General features: G+C 43.7%; 5 protein-coding genes across 5 annotated transcripts; 4 read left to right on the top strand and 1 right to left on the bottom strand.

Annotated features, from left to right (window-relative positions):
- Positions 1-796: 796 nt before the first annotated feature.
- On the top strand, positions 797-2,866 carry GL218_08419 (Tryptophan 2-halogenase; the record flags this gene model as incomplete). The annotated part of the gene is made up of 6 exons (XM_033585221.1): positions 797-933; positions 1,016-1,112; positions 1,171-1,213; positions 1,273-1,692; positions 1,747-2,286; positions 2,343-2,866. 6 exons carry the CDS (start codon positions 797-799, stop codon positions 2,864-2,866), a joined length of 1,761 nt encoding a protein of 586 aa, XP_033440809.1.
- A 1,074-nt stretch (positions 2,867-3,940) lies between these two features.
- GL218_08418 (uncharacterized protein) lies at positions 3,941-4,754 on the top strand (the record flags this gene model as incomplete). The annotated part of the gene is made up of 3 exons (XM_033585220.1): positions 3,941-4,178; positions 4,238-4,423; positions 4,522-4,754. The coding sequence occupies 3 exons, from the start codon at positions 3,941-3,943 to the stop codon at positions 4,752-4,754; spliced, it is 657 nt and encodes a 218-aa protein (XP_033440810.1).
- Positions 4,755-10,174: 5,420 nt separating this feature from the next.
- On the bottom strand, positions 10,175-11,638 carry GL218_08417 (Subtilisin-like protease SDD1; the record flags this gene model as incomplete). Its single annotated transcript, XM_033585219.1, has 1 exon — positions 10,175-11,638. The coding sequence occupies one exon, from the start codon at positions 11,636-11,638 to the stop codon at positions 10,175-10,177; it is 1,464 nt and encodes a 487-aa protein (XP_033440801.1).
- A 4,502-nt stretch (positions 11,639-16,140) lies between these two features.
- Positions 16,141-17,202, top strand: GL218_08416 (Short-chain dehydrogenase TIC 32, chloroplastic; the record flags this gene model as incomplete). The annotated part of the gene is made up of 2 exons (XM_033585218.1): positions 16,141-17,018; positions 17,076-17,202. The coding sequence occupies 2 exons, from the start codon at positions 16,141-16,143 to the stop codon at positions 17,200-17,202; spliced, it is 1,005 nt and encodes a 334-aa protein (XP_033440802.1).
- A 2,173-nt stretch (positions 17,203-19,375) lies between these two features.
- On the top strand, positions 19,376-19,970 carry GL218_08415 (uncharacterized protein; the record flags this gene model as incomplete). The annotated part of the gene is made up of 3 exons (XM_033585217.1): positions 19,376-19,594; positions 19,817-19,879; positions 19,938-19,970. The coding sequence occupies 3 exons, from the start codon at positions 19,376-19,378 to the stop codon at positions 19,968-19,970; spliced, it is 315 nt and encodes a 104-aa protein (XP_033440803.1).
- Between the last annotated feature and the right edge of the window lie 523 nt (positions 19,971-20,493).

The raw sequence follows: 20,493 nt of genomic DNA, 5'->3' as shown, positions 1-20,493 counted from the left end.
GTTTTCATGCAACAAAAGCAAACCTCTAAGCGCCACCTTAGGTAAGTTAGGCATATGCCTAATTGGGTAACTTGTGTTGGCACTGATTGGTTTCCCGCGTATGCTCGGCCGAAGTGCTCCACCCTATCGGACTTTGCCATACCCACATGACCTCATTACCCAGAATAACTACCTCCTAGTAACGCAACCAGATACTCGGGTTATTGGCACCTAAACCACTACGCATAGATACCTAACATATGGCTTGTATCTCTACGTTGCCACTTTTAGTTGACAAGCCTTTCACGATCTCTATAGTCCGGTCAAATAATTTTATAATATCACCTACGTAATCTTGGGTAATTTGTTACCAGGTACTTAGGTAGCTACTACAATAACAATTACAAAGGTCCAGGCCAAAATATCTTACACGTGTTCAGATTATTAACACCATGTTTTATACATATTTTGACTTACTGATACTATATGAGGCATACACTAGACTAACGGTTGAATAGCAGGCCGTCAACTAAATCCAGGTGGCTTACCACCTGTGCATCTGCTATATTTATAACGATATGGGTCATCGTAGCTTCTAAACAAGGCTGTGTAATTTATTTTTATTTGAATCTAGCTTTTATAAGTTCAGATATGAAAGACTTTTGCCCCTGACATTGGTGGTCTTGGAAATATATATGAAGGTACCTGAGCTACATGACACACCTCGTCTGACAAGGAATAGACTTTCTGTGATTTAATTTTCTATCTCAATTTTGTAACATACCTTGATATATCTACTAAGAACAAAGATTTAACCATGGACACTCCCATAGATATTCCAAGGAAATGCACAGTTTTGGTCATAGGTGGTGGTCCTGCGGGATCCTACACTGCTGCGGCTCTAGCCCGTGAAGGGTTAGACGTTGTAGTGATAGAGGCCGAAACATTCCCGAGGTAAGAAACTGCCCTGTATTCCGATACTGCCTACAAGTCCCTTCTTTGTTGATCAGTATTTAATTTTTGAACCGAATTCCAGGTACCATGTCGGTGAGAGCATGCTCCCATCCGTACGGCATTTCCTCAAGTTTACCGACTGCTACGATAAGTGGAGGGAGCATGGGTTTCAGATTAAGGTAAGTAAAAAATTGTTATTCATGAAAAACCTTGCCTCGAGCTGATAAATCTCTCCAGAATGGCGGCGCCTTTAAACTGGATCCTTCTCTCCCGGACACGTGTAGGTCAATCGAGATTTTTATACTTAGAAATGCAACTAACAAATTTAATCTCTATCAGATACCGACTTTCTCGCATCTGGAGGACCCGATGGCTATGCATGGAATGTGATTCGTTCTGAGAGCGACAACTTACTTTGGGAACACGCCGGTAGCTGCGGTGCGAAAATTTATGATTCCACCAAAGTTGACACTATTCAATTCGAGCCTCAAAATCCTGAGTCATGTTCTGACGAGCGTAATCCGGGACGTCCGGTTTCAGCGACTTGGACAAAACTGGACGGAACTACAGGAACAATACATTTCGAATACCTGGTTGATGCTAGTGGTAGACGTGGCATCCTAAGTACTAGATACTTAAAAAATCGCAAGTTTAACCAGGGTCTTAAGAATACTGCCAATTGGGGATATTGGAGAGGTGCCGGTGTATACGGTCGCGGCACCTATAAGGAGGGCTCGCCTTACTTTGAGGCCTTGAGTGGTATGTTCATCAGGTCATAATTAATTCTTACCTTAAGCCTAACTACCCCTTTAGATGCTAGCGGATGGTGTTGGTTCATCCCTTTAAATGATCATACCCACTCCGTAGGTATTGTACGGAACCAAGAGATTGCCACAGCCAAGAAACGAGAATCAGGCTTGGACGATATCAAAGAATTCTACGTCCAATCCCTTGATCTTGTACCTGGCATCAAAGAGCTGCTATCTAAGGGTGAACTAATAACCGAGGTTAGGTCAGCGTCTGATTGGTCGTACAGCGCTTCGAGCTATGCATTTCCTTATGCTCGCATCGCCGGCGATGCTGGAAGCTTCATCGACCCGTTCTTCTCGTCAGGTGTGCATTTGGCATTGAACGGCGGTCTCTCTGCAGCCGTTACAATTGCAGCTTCTATACGAGGCGACTGCGATGAAGTGACTGCTGCCTCATGGCATAATAAGAAGGTTTCAGACAGTTACAATCGCTTCTTACTAGTTATTCTCAGTACTTCGAAGCAAATTAGGAACCACAACCGACCGGTCATCCACGACTTCGACGAGGAGAGCTTTGAGAGAGCTTTCGAATTGTTCCGCCCAGGTAACACTAAAATTGAATCTTCCAATATGGCTTCCACTAACTGTTCCTGTTCTTAGTCATCCATGGCACCGTCGATGCCAACGTCAAAGTAAAGCCAACACAAGAAGAAATATCCAAGACCGTGGAGTTTTGTTTTCGATCTCTAGCTGATATCCCCCCGGAGCAAAAGGATGCTCTTATCCAGAAACTTAAAAGTCTTGGAATAGAGGGCGAAGTTAACGACGAGGAAAATCTACGCGCCATTGAAGAAATAGAGAAGAGTCTCACCCCAGAGGAATCGCAGATTTTAAATATCCTGCGTGGTCGGCGAATGTTGAGGAATGAAGATTCGATTAGTCTTGTCAACTTTACCCTTGATTCAATTGACGGACTAGCTCCCAACATGGAACGTGGGAAACTTGGTCTTGTCAAGGCTGTACCGGTTAAGCCAAACCAAGCGCAGCTGTACTCCGCTTCGTTTCTAAGAGGTGACAGGCCTGATATTCGGACTCAGAGGAGTGATAAAGCTTCAAAGGTATTAGACAAGGATAATATTGTTGGAAAGCAAGGATTATATTATGGAACACCGCTCCTATCATAACCACATGAGATGGTCTGAGGATTGTAATTAGGACACTACAAATTCCGTATATTAACTTAGTCCATTGGTTGTCTGAATGAAAAGGAAGGCCTTTATCCTGTGCAAGTCTGCGCTATGAACATATGCACCATATCTTGAAGTAGTTCCCTCCCTTGTCAACAAATGGACTTTACTAATACGGCTGTTGATTAACTTGGACGGGATTTAATTAGCCCTATATCAACCCGGTAGGTTGTACACATCGGATAAATGTTTCTTCTTATCGAAAGTTTTTGATCTTGTGTTTTCAATTTGATTTATCATGCGTATACGGTACATGCACATAACTTACCCCTATTCTCAAGTACCTATGTACTTTTTTTTTTACCGTGGGTGGTTCTCAAAATACTTATCCTGCTGCCGCCTTATCGAAGCATTAATTCTTTTGTCTACCATGACTGATATGTTATATATCACAGAGGCCATATGTCTACGACAAAACTAAGTTGAGTCGTATACTAGACATAGAATGTACATCAAATTGTGGAAAACCCACGATGACTTGGAGTATCACATGGCAGACGGGGTTAGATCATCGCTTATGCAATTAAATAGAAATATGCTTTTAAATTTTGAGATCTTCAAAACTCATTCTAAATACAGAACAATATATTAATTAGTAGTTTTAACTGGCACTTTATAATGTCCAACTCTATAACCTACCAATATGTATGAGTTCTTACCTATTGACACGCGGTGTTCAAGATGATTACAGGATTCGACATCGTTTACAGCTAACAAACGGGTTATGTGAGATTTTAGCTTATCGAATGACGATAAAGTGGGTATATGCATTTACGTAAGTGCTTATGCAATTCCCCGCCGTACGTCTAACCTCTAGGTCAATGTCCCCCGCTCTTGGTGTTCCGGAGGTACATAAAGCAAGTACCTCCCTCCCGATTAAGCTTACCGATATTATTTCTCTCCATCCTCATATTTTCCTCAGCTTACCATATTATTTCCAACAACTCCAGACAAACCCCCTCATAATTCAAACTTAATATCTGTATAATTCTCAATTTTCGGAGAAAAAGGATGACTTCGACAGTTCGCCCCACTACCGCCGTTGTGGAGCGGGCCTCGGTATCCGACATTCCGGAGCTGATCACCGTCTGGTGGGACGCGTTCGGCTCCGAGCACATGCAGCGCATCTTCCCGCAGACGCCCGATGGCAGGCTCTGGCTCGAGCGCGCTTTCAAGCAGTTCCTTGGACCCGCCCCGGGACCCAATGAACTAAAGACCGAGTGTCTGATCGTGCGCAGTCCAGATACCGGTACGTACTCGGCGCGGTTCTTCCTTTAGATGTTCTTTACTGAAGCATTCTTGTTAAAGGTATCCCTGTTGCGATAGCTATATATCGCATCGTACCAGCGGGATCTGACGCAGCGAAGCAGTCATGGCGCGCGAGGTGGCCTGCTGTTGATGACTTACCGGATTTCAGCGATGCCGCCGTAAACGGGTTTTTCAGCCCTATGGAAAAGGCGCATGCTCACGTTCTAGGCGACCGTGGCCATGTCTGTAAGTACCTTATATGCTTTTGAACGTTTTCCAAACTCTATCCAGGCCATAAATGATCCAAATTGAGGCGATTAAGCTAAATGTGATATAAACTGTAGTCTTGGAAGTGCTTGGTACGATAGAGGCATTTCAGAAAAGGGGTTATGGTACCGCGTTAGTTAAGTGGGGAACTGATTTAGCCGATCAGTTAAGAGTTGAGTGTTACTTGGATGCCAGTCCTGCCGGAAAGCCACTTTACGAAGCCAACGGTTATGCAGAGCAAGATGTGTCTGCTATTATAGAGAAGCAGTCGGCGGCTTCAATGTTACGCCCAAAGAAATCCCAAGATTGATAGGTACCTCCTATGAAAGTACCTAATACGACACTCGATAGGTATGGTTTATACTAGAATTTGTTTCCATTAGAGAGACTATCATCAAAATAACCCCGACATAATAAAAATAATTGCAAAACGCCCCTTTTAATATACCCAAGACATAGTAAAGACAGAAAATAGAGCGACCTAAATATCATCGATACTCAACCCAGCTTTTTCAGCGATCAAATTCCGGCATGCGATATGTCCATTTCTCTCAGCAAGCTTCATCGCTCTACGACAATACTTCTCCTCGAAGCCAGTCTCGCAGCCCTTGGGTATGAATATGTTCTCCTTAGCTATCCAGAGGTATTCAATCATGTGCAAACGACCGTGTTCCGCAGCCCCCTCAATGGGCCATCGCCCATTAATCTTTGATGGTGGTGGTGTATGCAGAAGCGCACCGTGACTTAGTAGTTCAGCCGCTACATTGCAATTTCCACTGATTGCAGCAAATTGAAGAGCCGTGCCGCCGCTACGTGTTAACGGGGGAGCATTCACGTCCACCTCGTGCTCAAGAAGAAACTTGACAATAGCCAAGTCACCAACCTCTGCAGCTTTTTGCAACGGCGTTCGGCGTACAGTAATATACGCAGTGCCGTGCACATTGGCGCCCCATTGTACTAGTAGTTCTACGAGTGTCTCGTTTTTCTTGCCGATAGCCTGTAACAATGCGGTTTCGGAAATCTGTGCTTCATCAATAGTTGTCCTGGTACTTATAGCGTTCGGATTGCAGCCGTCCTCTAGAAGCTTGTTTATGATGAAAAATGCGGCGTCGGGATGATCGTTTATAATATCAATAGCCGTATATAGGGGTGTTATGCCCACATTGTTATAAACTTTGAAGTCAAATATTTTCGAGGCAAAGAGAATATCTAGGCATTCAAAGTTGAAATGATAGTTTTCATATCTACTATGATAGTTTTGATATCCATTATGATATTTAATTGCCATGCGTAGTGGGAAAGGTATTGAACCAGGTGTAACATTGTTTTGCACTTGACGTAAGAGCAGCCGGAGTATAGCAGTGTGGCCCATATAGGTCGCAAGCGCCAGGTAGGATACGGATAATTCAATAGCTCCATGCATGTAAGATAGCATAAGTTGTACTAATCCAGTATTGCCGGCTTTAATCGTGCCTTCGAAGCATGAATCTATTTGCTTTGTGTCGTCGCAATTTAGTGAAGATAGTAAAGCCTTCAATGTATCGTACTGTCCGACCTCATACAAGTCGAAAAGAAAGTCCAGTAGCCCTTTATTATCGCTGTTACGAACAGAAAGCTCGGAAAACATATCTAGAATAGAATATTTCAAATGCTCGTTGAACATAGACATGGAACCAGGTTCGCAAAGTGCCTGAAATGTGGTAATATCGACTCCTGAGGGTCCAATGCCTGCACTTAGTATAGCATTTACGAGTTGAAAATTCCCTCGCTCAATAGCTGCATTCAATGGCAGGCCAATGTACTTTTTCCCGTTGATTTTTATCTCGATATGATAGTTGACATCAGCTCCCTCATCTAGGAGGATGAGGGCAATATCATCAAACCCGTTTTCTATAGCCAGAAACAGTGGGGTTGCTAAGCTACCCGGTTCTATGTGGCTGAACTGGTCCAGAAGTCTTTTTATATAGTCAATGTTTCGAATTTCCAAAGCTGCGGCCATGATGTTTCCAATGCAACTGAAAGATAGTGCACCTGCCATTTCAAGGCGATTCACTAGTGCTGTATCATTTAATAAGAGAGCCTCAGCTATTGGAGGCAGAAGAGTACCGTTTTCATGCCTTTCTTTTCCAAACGGATTGACGTTTTCATATTCACACTCATCGACGTTTTCATAAGAATCTTCTTCTATATTTTCCACAAGGAGGGTCACCAGATCACTCTTTTGTGATTTAATCGAGATGCTTAAGGCTGCGAGTAGGTATTTATCACCGCAGAACGGGAGTAGGAATTTAGCAAGCTCATAGTGACCATTATTAACGCCTATGAACAAAGCAGCTCCAAGCCCTTTGTGATTGTCGCAAAAGCAGCCACACTCCGTTTTCTTGCAGTTGTCGTGGATAAGGCGTAGAGCATCTACTACCTCGTTGTCTTCCATTGTTTTCACTATACTCCGTATAATCCCAAATTTTACCATCGTTTTGTGGTCAAGAGGTGTGAATGAAGTGAGCGCCAATCTAATTGCGTCTATGGTCCAATTCCGAGGATTTTCGCAGTCCTGGGATGTCTCACTAATTGCATCAGGCCAATAGTCTCGTATCAGTACGCAAAACTCTACCCATTCTGCGTCAAGAGTTTTCTGTTTATCAGAGTAGATTTTTATTAGATCTTCCCGGTTTGCTTCAGTTAGGTTTTCTTTTGTATTCAGCAAGATTTTCATAGCGGCCAAATTTTTTAGCTCCGCCACACGTTTAATTGCTCTACATCGATGTCCGTTCTTAGTAGATATAACTTTATTCGCGCTAACCAAGCCTGTGCGTTGAATAATACGGAGAACATTATTTTCTTTCTCCTCTATTGCGGCTTCGAAAAGGGATTCCGCAAGTGCTCTTGTAAAGTGATCGTATCCAGCCTCCGGAAATGGGGTAGTGGCTTTCTCGGAATGTGCGAATAGCTTCAGTATCGGTCCCATAGGAATATTCCCCAAGCCCGATAGCTTATTCGCAATCACAAAGATAAGTCCTTCGAATAAGCTCTCATCGTTAAACGTTCCACTGGGGCTTGTCACGAATACCTCATTTTCCCATTGTTTTGGAAGCAAACTCCCCGGTATCAATGCTTGGAGATTTTGAAGATTGTGATTAGAATGGGAGGATTCCCAGTGCTTTGACACGGAAACGTCCATATTCGCTTCCATATCCATCAGTGGCCTTACGATTTCATTGTGGATCATAGGAAGTTGTTTTTTCCATGATGCAAGCAGGGAGCTGGTTTTACCGAGAGACAGAATTTTCAGCCATTCGTAAGGGGCTCTCAAAGGGTGTTCGGATTGCAATGACTCTGAGAGGTTATCCCAAATGGAAAAGGTGAATTCTTCTAGGGTGGGTGTGGCCATGGTGGGTGTGGCTGGGCGCCATTTCAGCGGACTAGGATGATTCCATAAAAACTCGGGGAAGTCGACAAAGTCGTTTAGGTTCAAAGGACCTCTGGTGGGCTTAAGTAAAGGCAAGCTATTTAATAGGGTGTCACGGAATTCGGTTATCCGGCTCTCCACGATCTCGCGAGGCTCGTCTGTCGGCATAGGTATTGGACCGACAGTAGCACCTCCTGGGAATTGATACCAAGTGCCATCTTGGTTTTGAATTTCGATTGAGAAGTCTGAGATCTCGTTATCGAAGAGATAATCCATTTGGGAATTGCCTTCGCTTCCCATAGATTTGCTTTTGCAGTTCCGCCTAGCCCGACGGATTGTTTTTTCATGAACTACCCGATCCGATACAGTCACTCGGCTTACGGTACCCGGATCCAAACTGTCTAATATGCTGAAAATACGGTGCCATTCTGAGACCTTCAAATTTCTTCGGACCTTCCATACTCGAAATTGTGCCTCGTACTGCGAAATACTTTCAGTCAATAGGTTAGCAGATGATGGTAAAAAAGAGGATAGGTTCACTCACGTCGCTTCGAATCCATGTTCAGTCTTCATGATACTAACAATATCCTTTAACCAGCGACGATCATCTAAGTAGAGTTTCAAAATATCATCCTTATGTACCTCCCAGGTGGTATCAGAAATCTTAGTTGTTCGAGGTATTGAAGACATTGGAAGAATTATTTCAACGAACAGGAATAAAGGGATAGTTCGCAAATAAGTCAGAGTTTTGCTAGCATCTTATCTTCGTTCGTTGGAGAAAGAGTGTATAAATAGACGAAGAATTAATTAAGTTGGAAGGCTTTCGAGGTAGGCTATGGCGCTCAGGATATGTCGGGGGGGCCGTTGTGACGTGTAATACGCAGTGATAAGCCACATAACAGAACCTGCGTAAGCGAGGCTGCTTACCGAAATCTGGTTGCCAGAATCTCAGCATTGGATTGGGCTTTTCATGCATCTTGGGTAGTACACTACAGCACCATAGCCACGTCGATAAGCACCTAATATATCTATGTACTTTTAGGTAGAACGGATATGTAAGAGTTACAAACCAAAGTCTGGTCCATAACCTGTGGCCATTTTACTAGGGAACGAATGAGAGTACAGGAAACCGAGGGAATTTATAGCCGATAATGCCCACATTGTAGTAGCCCCGAGTATAGGAAGTGTAGCATTTCCGTTTATCACATGCGATATCCAGCAGATAAGGTAGTACAACACCCATTCTGGCCAGGCTATGTCACAAACTAAAACGTCCTTTAAGATAGTCGTGGGGTGTCATAACCTGAGCCTGTGAAGTGTCGGCTCAGGATATGGCACTGTAGTTCATACACATGATGAATATGCCAATCAGCTGCTCAGGTTAAGGCGATATTGTAACGTGCATACAGAATCTCTATTACCCAGAGTGAGTATTTGCGTCAAACTAAATGACTGAGTGTAGAGTAGCTGGTCCAAAGGGCAACTAATAAACATAATATAAAGATATAATAGTTACATGTCAAGTCCCAGAAGAGTTCAATTCACTTTTTCTTCAGTCCTTGTAAACCTCAGCATAAATTCGAATGCGGAACTAAGTCAAGAATCTTAAACTTAAAATCATTGAAATACACGCTCTATACCTCCAAAGACAGACCCACCGAATTATGTCTTCGTCTTCAAATCACCCAAGCGACCAGCCATCGGGAGGAACCACTATGTACGTATTGCATTAGTATGCAGTCTTAGAGATGTATATACCTAATTTATCTCCAGGCAGCAAGACAGCCAAGTCTCTTACATGGTGGCAGCATATCTCAACGCGGAACCAAATATCCACGAGAAAGTATCCGGTGTAATCGAATTTAAGGAGGGGGGAGATAACAGAAAGGGATATTATGAAGGCAAGGCTAAGAAGGCTTTAGATAGTTTCGACAAGGCTTGGAATAACGCAAAATAAACGATGTATTCGGTGATGGGGTATACCTGAGCATATTCTCCAGACGTCGGTAAACTTTGGTCCCGGGTATAGAAACTTGAAAGGATACCTACCGAGATATAGATTAGTGAATGGGTGAAGTTATTATATAATAAACTTGAAGGTCTCACAAAAACTTAGCATGCCTGACTTGAGATCTTACTCGCCTGTTACTAAGATCGAACTTTGAATCCACATAGCTTGTCCCACTCTCCAGAAGCGTACTGTTTATTATTATAAACAAGGAGAGAAATCAATCGTATAATAATACTAGCTTCTAAATATTCCTATACGTCTTGCTTTTGAAGTTTACCTAGTATCCTACTTATAAACACACCAGATATCTCTATGCAGGCTCTGTTACAGGCCCATCTCCTACAAATCTTATAACCCCTGAAAGCCATGTCTCATTATCCTCCAACTTATCGGGGTCTCCACCCCAACGCAGCACACTAGCAAGCCAGCGGTAGTCACCCGGACCGGGTGAATATTCGGTTCCGTTAGGAAGAGTAGCCTTCAACCCGGCTCCTTGGGGCCAGTTAAAAGTAGACGGAGACAGCAATTCGGTGGAATTCACCAGAGTGCCGTAGGATGGCAACCCAAACACTGATATCGGCGGTATCATATTTGAGGAACGGTACTCATAAGTCTCGGCCGGGTCGTAGCCGTAGAAGTCAGGTTCTATGCTAATATTAGCAGGTACGAGATCAATCCGATATCCACGAGTGAACTGGTCGCGGCCGATAAGCGAGCGATACGACATCGAAGAATTAACTTCCAGTAAGCCTTTGTTAATAAACCAGTCATCCTGGAACTTGTATGATATTTGCGGCTGCACTGCCGTGCTCGTGTTTAGGACATGAATATACTGGGCATTGTATAAGGAGTAAGGGGGACCAGAATATGGCACGCTAAACTCTTCGCCATCACTGGTCACCTTTATGAATCCACCAAATACTGGTAGTCGCTCGGGCTTGAGACCAGAGGTAGGAGGTAAGATCTTGAATGATACAACCGTAGACTCTCCTGCCGGGACTTCGACGGTCGGTGACTCAAATTCGGCGGATCCATATATCGGGAGCTGATTCTCCTGAGAGAAGATGGGGTTATTAGGGGGGTTGGGTTCCGAATAGCTGGCACCTTCGTGGGATAATGCATATTGCTTCGTCGAATTTGAATAGTTCTTAATTGTTATATTGACTGCTCCGAACGTAGTGTGCGTGTTATCAGTTACGAGAAGTTGGCCCGGAGACACGCGACTCAGATATGTGATAGCATTATATGCATTGACCAAACCAGCTCCCTGTTGGAAGGTCCCCGCAGTAATGGTATCGTTATATACCCATTTCATAGGCCTTGAAGTTGACTGTAGAAGGGAAAGGATTTCCGCGACAGACAGGTCAGGGAACTGAGATTTAACTAGTGCATAACAACCGCTAATGAACGGGGCTGCCATTGACGTGCCTGATAGGAGGGAGTAGTAACCTTGCTCGCCAAGGGGCCAAGTAGAAAGTATTTCGCCTCCAGGTGCCGATATTTGAGGCTTCAAATCGTAATTCAAGTAGATAGGCCCGAAGGCCGAGTAGTAGTCCATTTTACCACCCACGACCTGCACAGGGCTCGAATAGGAGGTGTCATTGAAGTATAGCTTATATTTATCGGGCCCAGTAGTGTTCATATTCGCCAGGAGTGTAGTGCTGTCCTCAAAATTCACTGATATGTACTGAACCGAACCATCCCCTATGGAGCCCGAAGAAGGTATCTCGTAGGCCACATTATATGGGTCCGACATATTCGTATAGAGTCCCATGATGTAAGGAATACTGCGCTTCGAGCAGCAACCCCTAGCACCAGTATCGCGGCAGTTGCTTGTAATAGGAAATGCAATTATCGTAGTGTTGAGCTTTCCATTAACTTCCAGAAGCGATACAGCATCATCCCACTTGCTAGTGCCGGAACAGCCATCGTCAAGCAAGTAAACCTCTAGGCCGTTAGGGAACTCAATGGGCCATAGAGACGCATATGAAAGTGTAGCAGCTTGGGAATCTGTGAATGTATAGACGAGTGGGAAGTTTCTATTCGCAATTGAACCGACGGATATAATGCTCGGTAACTCGGCAGGTGTTGATGTGCGATAAAGCTGAGGATCATATTTGCTGCCGGATCCAGCATTCCCCTGAGAAACGATAACTGCTATTCCTACATCCACAAGACGCGCGGCAACTTTTGTTAATGGATCAGTCCCGTCCTGCCACGACTCTTGAATACCTAGCGACATGCTTATGACATGAACGCCATCTGCCTGCGCCCGCAGCATTGCCGCCATAATACGATCGGTCGACCCACCGTTAGTCGAACAGTCAAATACTCTATACATGTAGATTGTCGCTTCCGGAGCAACGCCTGATATGTTCAATGTTTTCTCTCCATCCAGAAGAGGTTCCATACCGATAATTCCTATTAAGTGTATCAGTCAAGCTGGTCAAGGGGGGGAACGCAGTTTTAGATCATCCCCTTACCCGTAACATGAGTACCATGTCCTCCGCCGTAGCACGTAATAAGCGGATCGTCGTGCTCAAACGCAGTTCCATTATCGGCTAACCAAGACCAACCCCCAGCCACCTTAAAGCCGGGGCCGAAACCACCTCCCAATGCCGGATGACGATAATCAACGCCAGTATCAACGATACCTATCTTTATACCCTTGCCTTTCACGCCAAGCTGGTGAAGCTTATCTATGCCAGCCATTTCAAGGGTCGAAGATAAATCCCCATCGGATTTCGGCAATATTGCCGGCATTGCTGGAGGGTCCGCATATGATCGGAAGGGGTTATCAATTGAACGAAGGCCTAGAAAATCCGGATCCGACAGAGGTACCTTGTAGACCGGACTCACCGATACAACCCCAGGGATGTCGCTAAGATGCAACTCGGGGGATTTAAGATCATCATTCCTGGAAACCCGAATTGACAAGCCAACATAGATCCCTGGATAACGATATTCATGTGCAACATCGTATTGAAAAGGAAGACTCGATGCGTGTTTATGGAATTCAGCATGCCGGTCGAAGCCCCTCGGGTAAATCCCGCCTCCTTCAACATCGTCCACCAACTCAATGATAAATGCCCCATCAATGGGTTTAGGGGTTTTAGTAGCAAAACCCAGCTCAAATAAAGAGAGAAAGAAAGTTATACGCATCAGTAAACCCATAGTGACGCCTCCAAGTTCTCTAAAGTTATTGTACAGTAAATTCAAAAGAAATGGCGTAGGTCGACGAGTTTATAGTCATGACACCACTTTAGCCTATACCGTACATTATATTCAACCGCAAATCCTCCTCTCTATCAATCTTATGGTCCGATGGGACATTCCGAATGCAACTTGAGACGTACCAGCTGCAGCAACATTATTTAAACTGATACCTCGATGACGACATAAAAGAATGACATTATTATAAATTGGTCATGGTATTTAATAAATTATTATTAAATCAGATTTCTAAATACATACCAGGTAGACAGTAGCTTACGGATGCTCTTTGTGAAAAGTTCGCATTATTGGTCAATCTTTTATAAGAGGTACGATCTACGCTGACGTAACCTTTGTCACTCATAATGTAAAGTGATATTAACATTTTGCCTGTATACAATGTCTCATTCAGGCCTTAATAATATATCAGGTTATATGATAGGAATCCATTTAGAAGAGTTCTTGGTTTGTGAGATTATACATATTAAGATAATTAGGTGCCTAGTATGTAACTTATTCTAACCCTCAACTTCATCCTATCGGCATCATTTGCAAAATGATTCGAACAGATACAAAGAGCTTGTGAGCTTTTCTAGTAGTATTAGGTATCCGAATAGTAACAGTCGGGGTCACATGAAAGGACTAAACAGATAGTCTTTGACGGCTAACACGGTTATTAAATAGTCTAAACCAGAATATACCGGTAATAGACGTCATTTGTATTGGATCAATTACAAGGGATAAAACTTAATATTAACTTCGACTTGTAATAATTTATATCGATTTTCTATTATAGTATCTAGATTCAAAATAACAAAGATTAAGATCATAGAAAAACAATAGAGCAATGATATCGTAGTCTTAAATGCTTAAAGTGCGTTTTCAAACTATTGTACTGTTTTTTGGTGATGAAGAACTAATAGAAGTAGTACATTCCACAATCGGCTTGAAACCAGTTGTTCTAGAACAGAAGCGTTGAAATGAAATGTCTCTTATTGTAGGCACCGGACCACAGTCTATAAGAATGCTCTCCTATCCTCCAAGCAATTCGATTTTTTTTTCTTCATCATCCTGTTTGCACTCAACAGATTAAGTGATAATAGAGAACCTCTTACAGTTTTATCAGTACCGTAATTTTACAGAATTAACTCGATTTTATTTTCTGGAAGCTCATCAGCGCAACGAAAATGCCTTACGACGACATTAACCAGTCATGTTCTCCGTGTGAATATGGTATGGACAAGTCATACTCTCGGCCTGAGTATGGTACGGCCCCCGGTTTGATCCCGGAAGAAGCCGATATGGATGTCCCCATGTTATCGTACAAAGGATTCACAGATGGAGCTGTATCAGCCAGGCAGTTTTCGGTTAACATCCACAACATAAATAACGTAAACTTTAATTATGGATGTTATTTCCCCAACGATTCGCAATATGATGACTCTGGCAACTTGCTATATAACGATTCATTCGAACCTACGGATACGTTTAGTAATGCCAGCGACCCTCCTTCACCTAAAGAGGAGGATGTCTATGATTTATCAAGTCATACTGCTAACAAGTGGCACTCATGTGGTGGCTGCAGACGACATTTCGCCAAGCAAGAACGTCAGCCAGACCAGAAGCCTCTCGGGGATCACTCTCGCGACTTTTCAGAAGTTGAGATCCCGCCGACGTACACGTATCCTTACATCTTCAATTTGCCACGACGACAACCATCACCACCTGCCAGCCCTCAATTTACACCTCAACCTCAACCTCAACCTGCACCTGTACCTCAACGTACACCGACGGAAGTGCCTAATACAATTCCATCCTGGGCTGCGGCTTCCCGCAACACCATGTTTTCACGGCCCGGCCAAAATCCACCCAAGGTATCTGGGCTTACACCTGATGCTGCGAAGCAGCCCTCATGCCCTAGAAAGCAAGTGTCATTCAAGCCTGAACCGAAAGTCAATCTATTCAACTCTGGACCGGATTCGACTCTATACATGCCTGAACCGGAACCTACTTTCTACAAGCCTGTGCCGGGAACCACTCTATTCAAACCTAACGCACAAAACCCATAATCAGTAAGCGAGCAGGAATATACTTGCGACAATAGGCTGATGATGCCGTCGCTACCGTAGGAAAGTCTGCTCTTGTTGATATTGATTTCTTGATTTTTTTTATGCGCATGTTATCTTGTTTATCTTGTTTGTAGATGTAATCTAATAGCTAGCTATCTCCTAAGGAGATAGATATTCACTGAGAAAATACCAAAAAAAAGGGGGGAGAAATATTCCCACAAAAATCTGTCTTATATTTACTCACATATAGTTAAGTTGTATGTTTTAGATGCCCGATCGAGAACTGACTGTTGTGTCTATCTGGGTAGGTAACTAATGTCTTGGCTCATGGTTTAACAACAATAAACCTCTTCTCTAATGATAATCTAGTAACAGCTTGCGTATGAATAAACTACGACCGCCGGGGTCAGCAGCTGGACCGAGTAGCGGGCATTCCCCCTTGAAGCTCATACGATCCGGACACGGACGAATAATTTCCCCGCGCATAGGAGAGTAGACATCATTCTCATTGGCTAATATAGTACTAATTCCACTTGGACTATTTTATCTCCAGTAATCTCCATTTATCGTCCAAGTACAATCCATTGGCACTCCTGAAGTAAGTCTATATGATGCTTACACGAAGCTATGGATGATAGCTATACCATATTGGCAATGCATATAAATAAACTAAATAAGTATTTCATTCCAATAAGCCTCCGGCCGTAATATATTCTCTCTTTAAGCTAGACATGTTATCACGCAATTTTTTCCATGCCTATATACTACGCATAATACATTCTCTCGAGGTATTCTAAGTGAATTAATTAGATGCCTTACATCTCAATATACAGTTAACTAAAATAGAGAGTTGACAAATACCATTAAGGACTTTACAGCCCGAGCCTCGAAACAAGACTTTACTACAAGAATAGCTATAAAGACATTGAAGGACTTATTCATAGGGCCCGGAACTACATACCTTGCAATTATCACTAACGGGAATTTAAGCATCATGTCAAAGCTCTGGAACTTCCTTGCCATGATCTGGTATCAGCTGACTTTCAAGCCTCAGCCACTCCCCGGTGATATTCGACTTGATGGACTAACGGCCATCGTGACGGGCGCGAATGTTGGCCTAGGCTTCGAAGCCGCTAAGGAGCTAGCATCTCACGGGCTATCAAGGTTGATTTTAGCTGTGCGTGATCTATCCAAGGGAGAAGCAGCCAAGGCCGAAATTTCTCGGGAGGCACCTGAATGCGAAATTCTGGTATGGCAACTAGATCAGGAATCATGGGCAAGTATGGTGGCATTCGCTAGGCGCGTGAGCACCGAACTTGATCGTCTCGACATCGTGTTGCTGAATGCGGGGCTGAAACGGCTTGAGTTTACTCGGTCGCCGACAGGCCACGAGGCACACATTCAAATCAACCACCTCGGCACAGCACTGCTGTCGCTGCTACTCGTGGAACCCCTGCGACGAACAGCGCGACAGACTGGAAGGCCTAGTAGAATGACCATCACAGCGTCTAGCGTCGCCTTTGCGGCCCCCGAGCAGGACATCCTGGAGCCCAAAGGTGGAAAAGGCATCATTCCCTGGCTCGATGATCCGACTTCGTTTACCCCAGGTGACAGTCGCTATAGCCTTTCAAAGCTGATAGATGTGTTATGGACACGCGCCCTCGCTGCCCGCCTCGATCCTACCGATATCATACTCAATACTCTCAATCCTGGGTGTTGTAAAAGTGCGTTCCACCGCGCAGATGCGACCGCAGAATGGGCTTCAAATTATCTGGCCTGGACTAGCGCCGAGGGTGGTTACCACTTAACGGATGCTGTTGTGCGACACCCGGATAGCCACGGTGAATATTTGAGTGAGCAAAGGATTAGACCGTGAGTCAACCCATTTTGCGGCATTAGCTGTATTTCTTTAACTGACAAACCTCCTAGCGTTCCCAGTATCGCATTGTCGGCCAAGGGTAAGGAGGTCCAAAGGAAGTTATGGGATGAGACGATATCTTTATTCAAAGCGGAGTGCCCAGATGCTAATATCGAAGAATTCGCTAGAGGTGAATAGGGGTTGGCTGATAGGTAGCGGGTGTGTGGGCCACTGCTGACAGACATCTAAAATGATTTAATAAAGGGCGATCGGTTACTTCCTACCCATCCGGAGGTATTAAAGGATGCCGAGCGATTGAAAGTAGGAAATGCCTTAATCAATATTAAAGGATTTTATTTACAACCTCAAACTAGAAGATTCATTAGAATGACACATAGTTTTGAGTCTAAAGACCTTGCGTCAAGTGTATATAGAAACTCTTATAAAATATTGAAATCAGGACTGAAGACAAACAATAACGGGATTTTAGCAGTGTTAGATACGTAACCTGAATGCTGTAGATGACTATGAGATGGGTATATCGAAGATGGAAAACTCCGGGGTTAGTCACATGGCACCCAACAATGGAACCAACCACATATCATTAGCAATCATCTCTAGAGATGATAAAACACCTACCATGCCAACAGGTAATACATTCTGTGTCTCAAGGTCTTCCTCTTTTCAGTCTTACTCATTTCGCAAACATGACAGTAGAAAGCTCATGTGAAGAATCATGCCAAGTACCTGAGTAGAGATGTCGTAAGACAGCTAGGGCATGATGTGACTACACCAATTGCAATGAGGGGTCTTTATACAACTGACCAGAGGTAGGGATATAGTAAAGAATAATAAAAAACAGTTCAAAACGATAAATATTAGTTCAGTAATTGATCATCTTGGAATGGTTCGCTGGGGATGGTCTATCAGTTGAAATAGACCGTGCTGGAACGCGAAAAGAGCAGGGAAGGGATGATGGAGGGATGGCAGGTGAGGAGATCCGAGTAGTAGTACGATCTTCCTAGCCGTTTTGTTTATCCCCGGCAGGTGCTGAGTGTTGATCCCAAGATGACGACAAAGGATTAAACGGTAGATTGATAACCAGGTAAATTCAATCGGGGAGAAGGTCAAATCAGCTCATTCGCTCCTCGCTTTATTTGTCGCATGGCTTTACATCGTACCAGGTAGAATTTCAGGCGCGCGGCAGCGGTCACGCACCAGTGAAATGATCGAACGTGGTCATGGTTGAGTTGGAGGACCCAGGTAGAAGTGGAATAGGTATGTAAGGCACCTATATATGGTATATATATGCCCTTAGCTCAATTTAGTAAAATCAGGTGTCGTTAATGGATGGGATGGAAGATGTGCGAAACGTGGGATAAAAATCAATCAGATGCGCTAATGATAAAATGATAAAATGATGAAGAAGAGGAGGGAAAAACGGGAAATTAGATAGATTTCTGATTAGGAGAAGGAAGAAAATATAAATAATCAATTAACTTAGTTCGGTACCTCTTAGGTAAGTACAAGTAGTTTAAGTCGGAAAGAGCATACCTGTAACTACGGAAAGATGAGGGTAGCAAAATAGTAAAAAAATACCTAATCCAAGGCTTTTTTTCAAGCAATCACGGACATTGTGTTATCAAACTCATGCGCGCCCCAACCCTTTCGATCCTATCTTCCCATCTTTTTTTTGGTCTTGTTTTTTTTTCCTTACCCCCCCTCCCCTTCGATCACATCGGACCAATTCTAGACCTGATTAGCCGGGTCTGTTTATGCGACATGCTGTCACTCTGATTTTAATTACTATTATTACCTTGTTCTAAGTTCCAAGGTATTATTCGAGGTATTATTCGAGGTATTATTTCGGCTAGGTTAGGTAGTGTTGTGAAGGAGGAGCTATCGAATCTATCGAATCAATTGAATCAGTGCTTGGGCGCGGCAAGAACAACAACACACCTCATGTAGGTACCTGCCCTAATCACCTTGTTGCCCTTTTGCTCTTCGCTCTTAATCTTCCCTCACCCTCCCCATCGATTCTTGTTTTTTCTCCCCTTTTACAACTTTTATTCTTCTACTTTTTCATTTTAATCTGTACCTATTCAAACCACATAAACGATTTATCAATTTCAAGAAATCAATTTATTCCACAAATTTTCGCACTCGCGTCTACTCACCGCTTAAAAGTTCTTGTAAGCTGCCCAACCCGAATCTTTCCTTTCCACGCCCATATCTGTTCCCGGTCGCATTGCGTTTCGCATTCGCACCTTGTGTCGCCTCGTGCATCTCGCAGCTTCATGCATCACGCTACGTTATTTGCTAACATTTAATGTAGAATTTATTAAACTTTTCTTTTAAGCAAATAGCCAAGATGCCTCGTGAAGGAACGCGATCTGCCACCGGCAACTCAAAGCCGCGCGTCTTCCAGACTGTTGACACCGCGCCCGCTATTAAGCGTACCACTAAGTCTAGGGTGAAGAAGTCGCCTACCGCCAGCACCAAGCCTGGACCTAAGGTGAAGGCTGCAAAGCCGACTGGTGTGACCAAGAAGAAGTCTACGGCACCTAAGAAGGACGGTGTCGCGACTAAAGTAAGTTTTCTACTCTTCATCATAAATTTCCATGTCATTTGCAGCTTCATACCACCCATTATTGAGAAGCTCCTCACGGGCTAGATCTCCATTCAGTTTTACTACTCACGGCCGTCCCTTCATGGATCCTTGGCCTTACATTATTTAGTATTAGTCCTAGATAAATCACGTCGCTATACCTAAAACGCTCGTTAACGACCTGTTTTCTAACATTGACCATAGGTTAAAGCCGCTGTTAAGAAGGCAGAAGAAAAAGTAGAGAAAGTGGAAGAGAAGGTCAAGAAGGTGACTGTTCCCTGAGCCGATTGTCAACTTGCGGATATGTTATTAACTTGTTTCACAGACGGTAGCAAAGCCCAAGACAGCTGCTAAATAGATCCATTGTCGTTCGTCACTATCAGTTTCAGTCTATATGGCTCAGACCATGGACTCGATAGTGTGAGACGATCACTCCAGATTCTATCATCTACTAGCTTCCAGTTTGATATACTGGATTCCTTCTATCGGAGACTAAGCCGATATATGTCCCTACCTCTTACGGCATCAACCCAGGTCCAACAATTGTGTTGCTTCAATTCCCAGGATTGTTGGAGTTTTCGTCAACGCAGTCTACAACTCCATCCCAGATGTTTTCTCTTCCTATTCTATTACATTAATGGCGTACCTTTTCAAGCCACCTCCGATGTGGACACGGCCAATTAAATTCGCAGTACTGGCTAAGCGGATTTATAATACTAGCCCTCCTAATTTCTACAGCCGAGGATCAGTGTGGGAACTAGATGTCCTAATATGCGGTGGATTTGAAAGCTCATACAATAAACTGGACAGTGGACTTTCGACGTTGACTGGCTATCGGGTGCCTTAGCTCTAGGACAGGTGTTTCGGTATGTGATGCACAG

The sequence above is a fragment of the Daldinia childiae genome, assembly GCF_008694065.1.
Source record: "Daldinia childiae strain JS-1345 chromosome Unknown Scaffold12, whole genome shotgun sequence".
In the NCBI taxonomy this organism is placed as follows: Eukaryota; Fungi; Ascomycota; class Sordariomycetes; order Xylariales; family Hypoxylaceae; genus Daldinia; species Daldinia childiae.
This window is presented reverse-complemented; position numbering and strand designations above follow the sequence as displayed.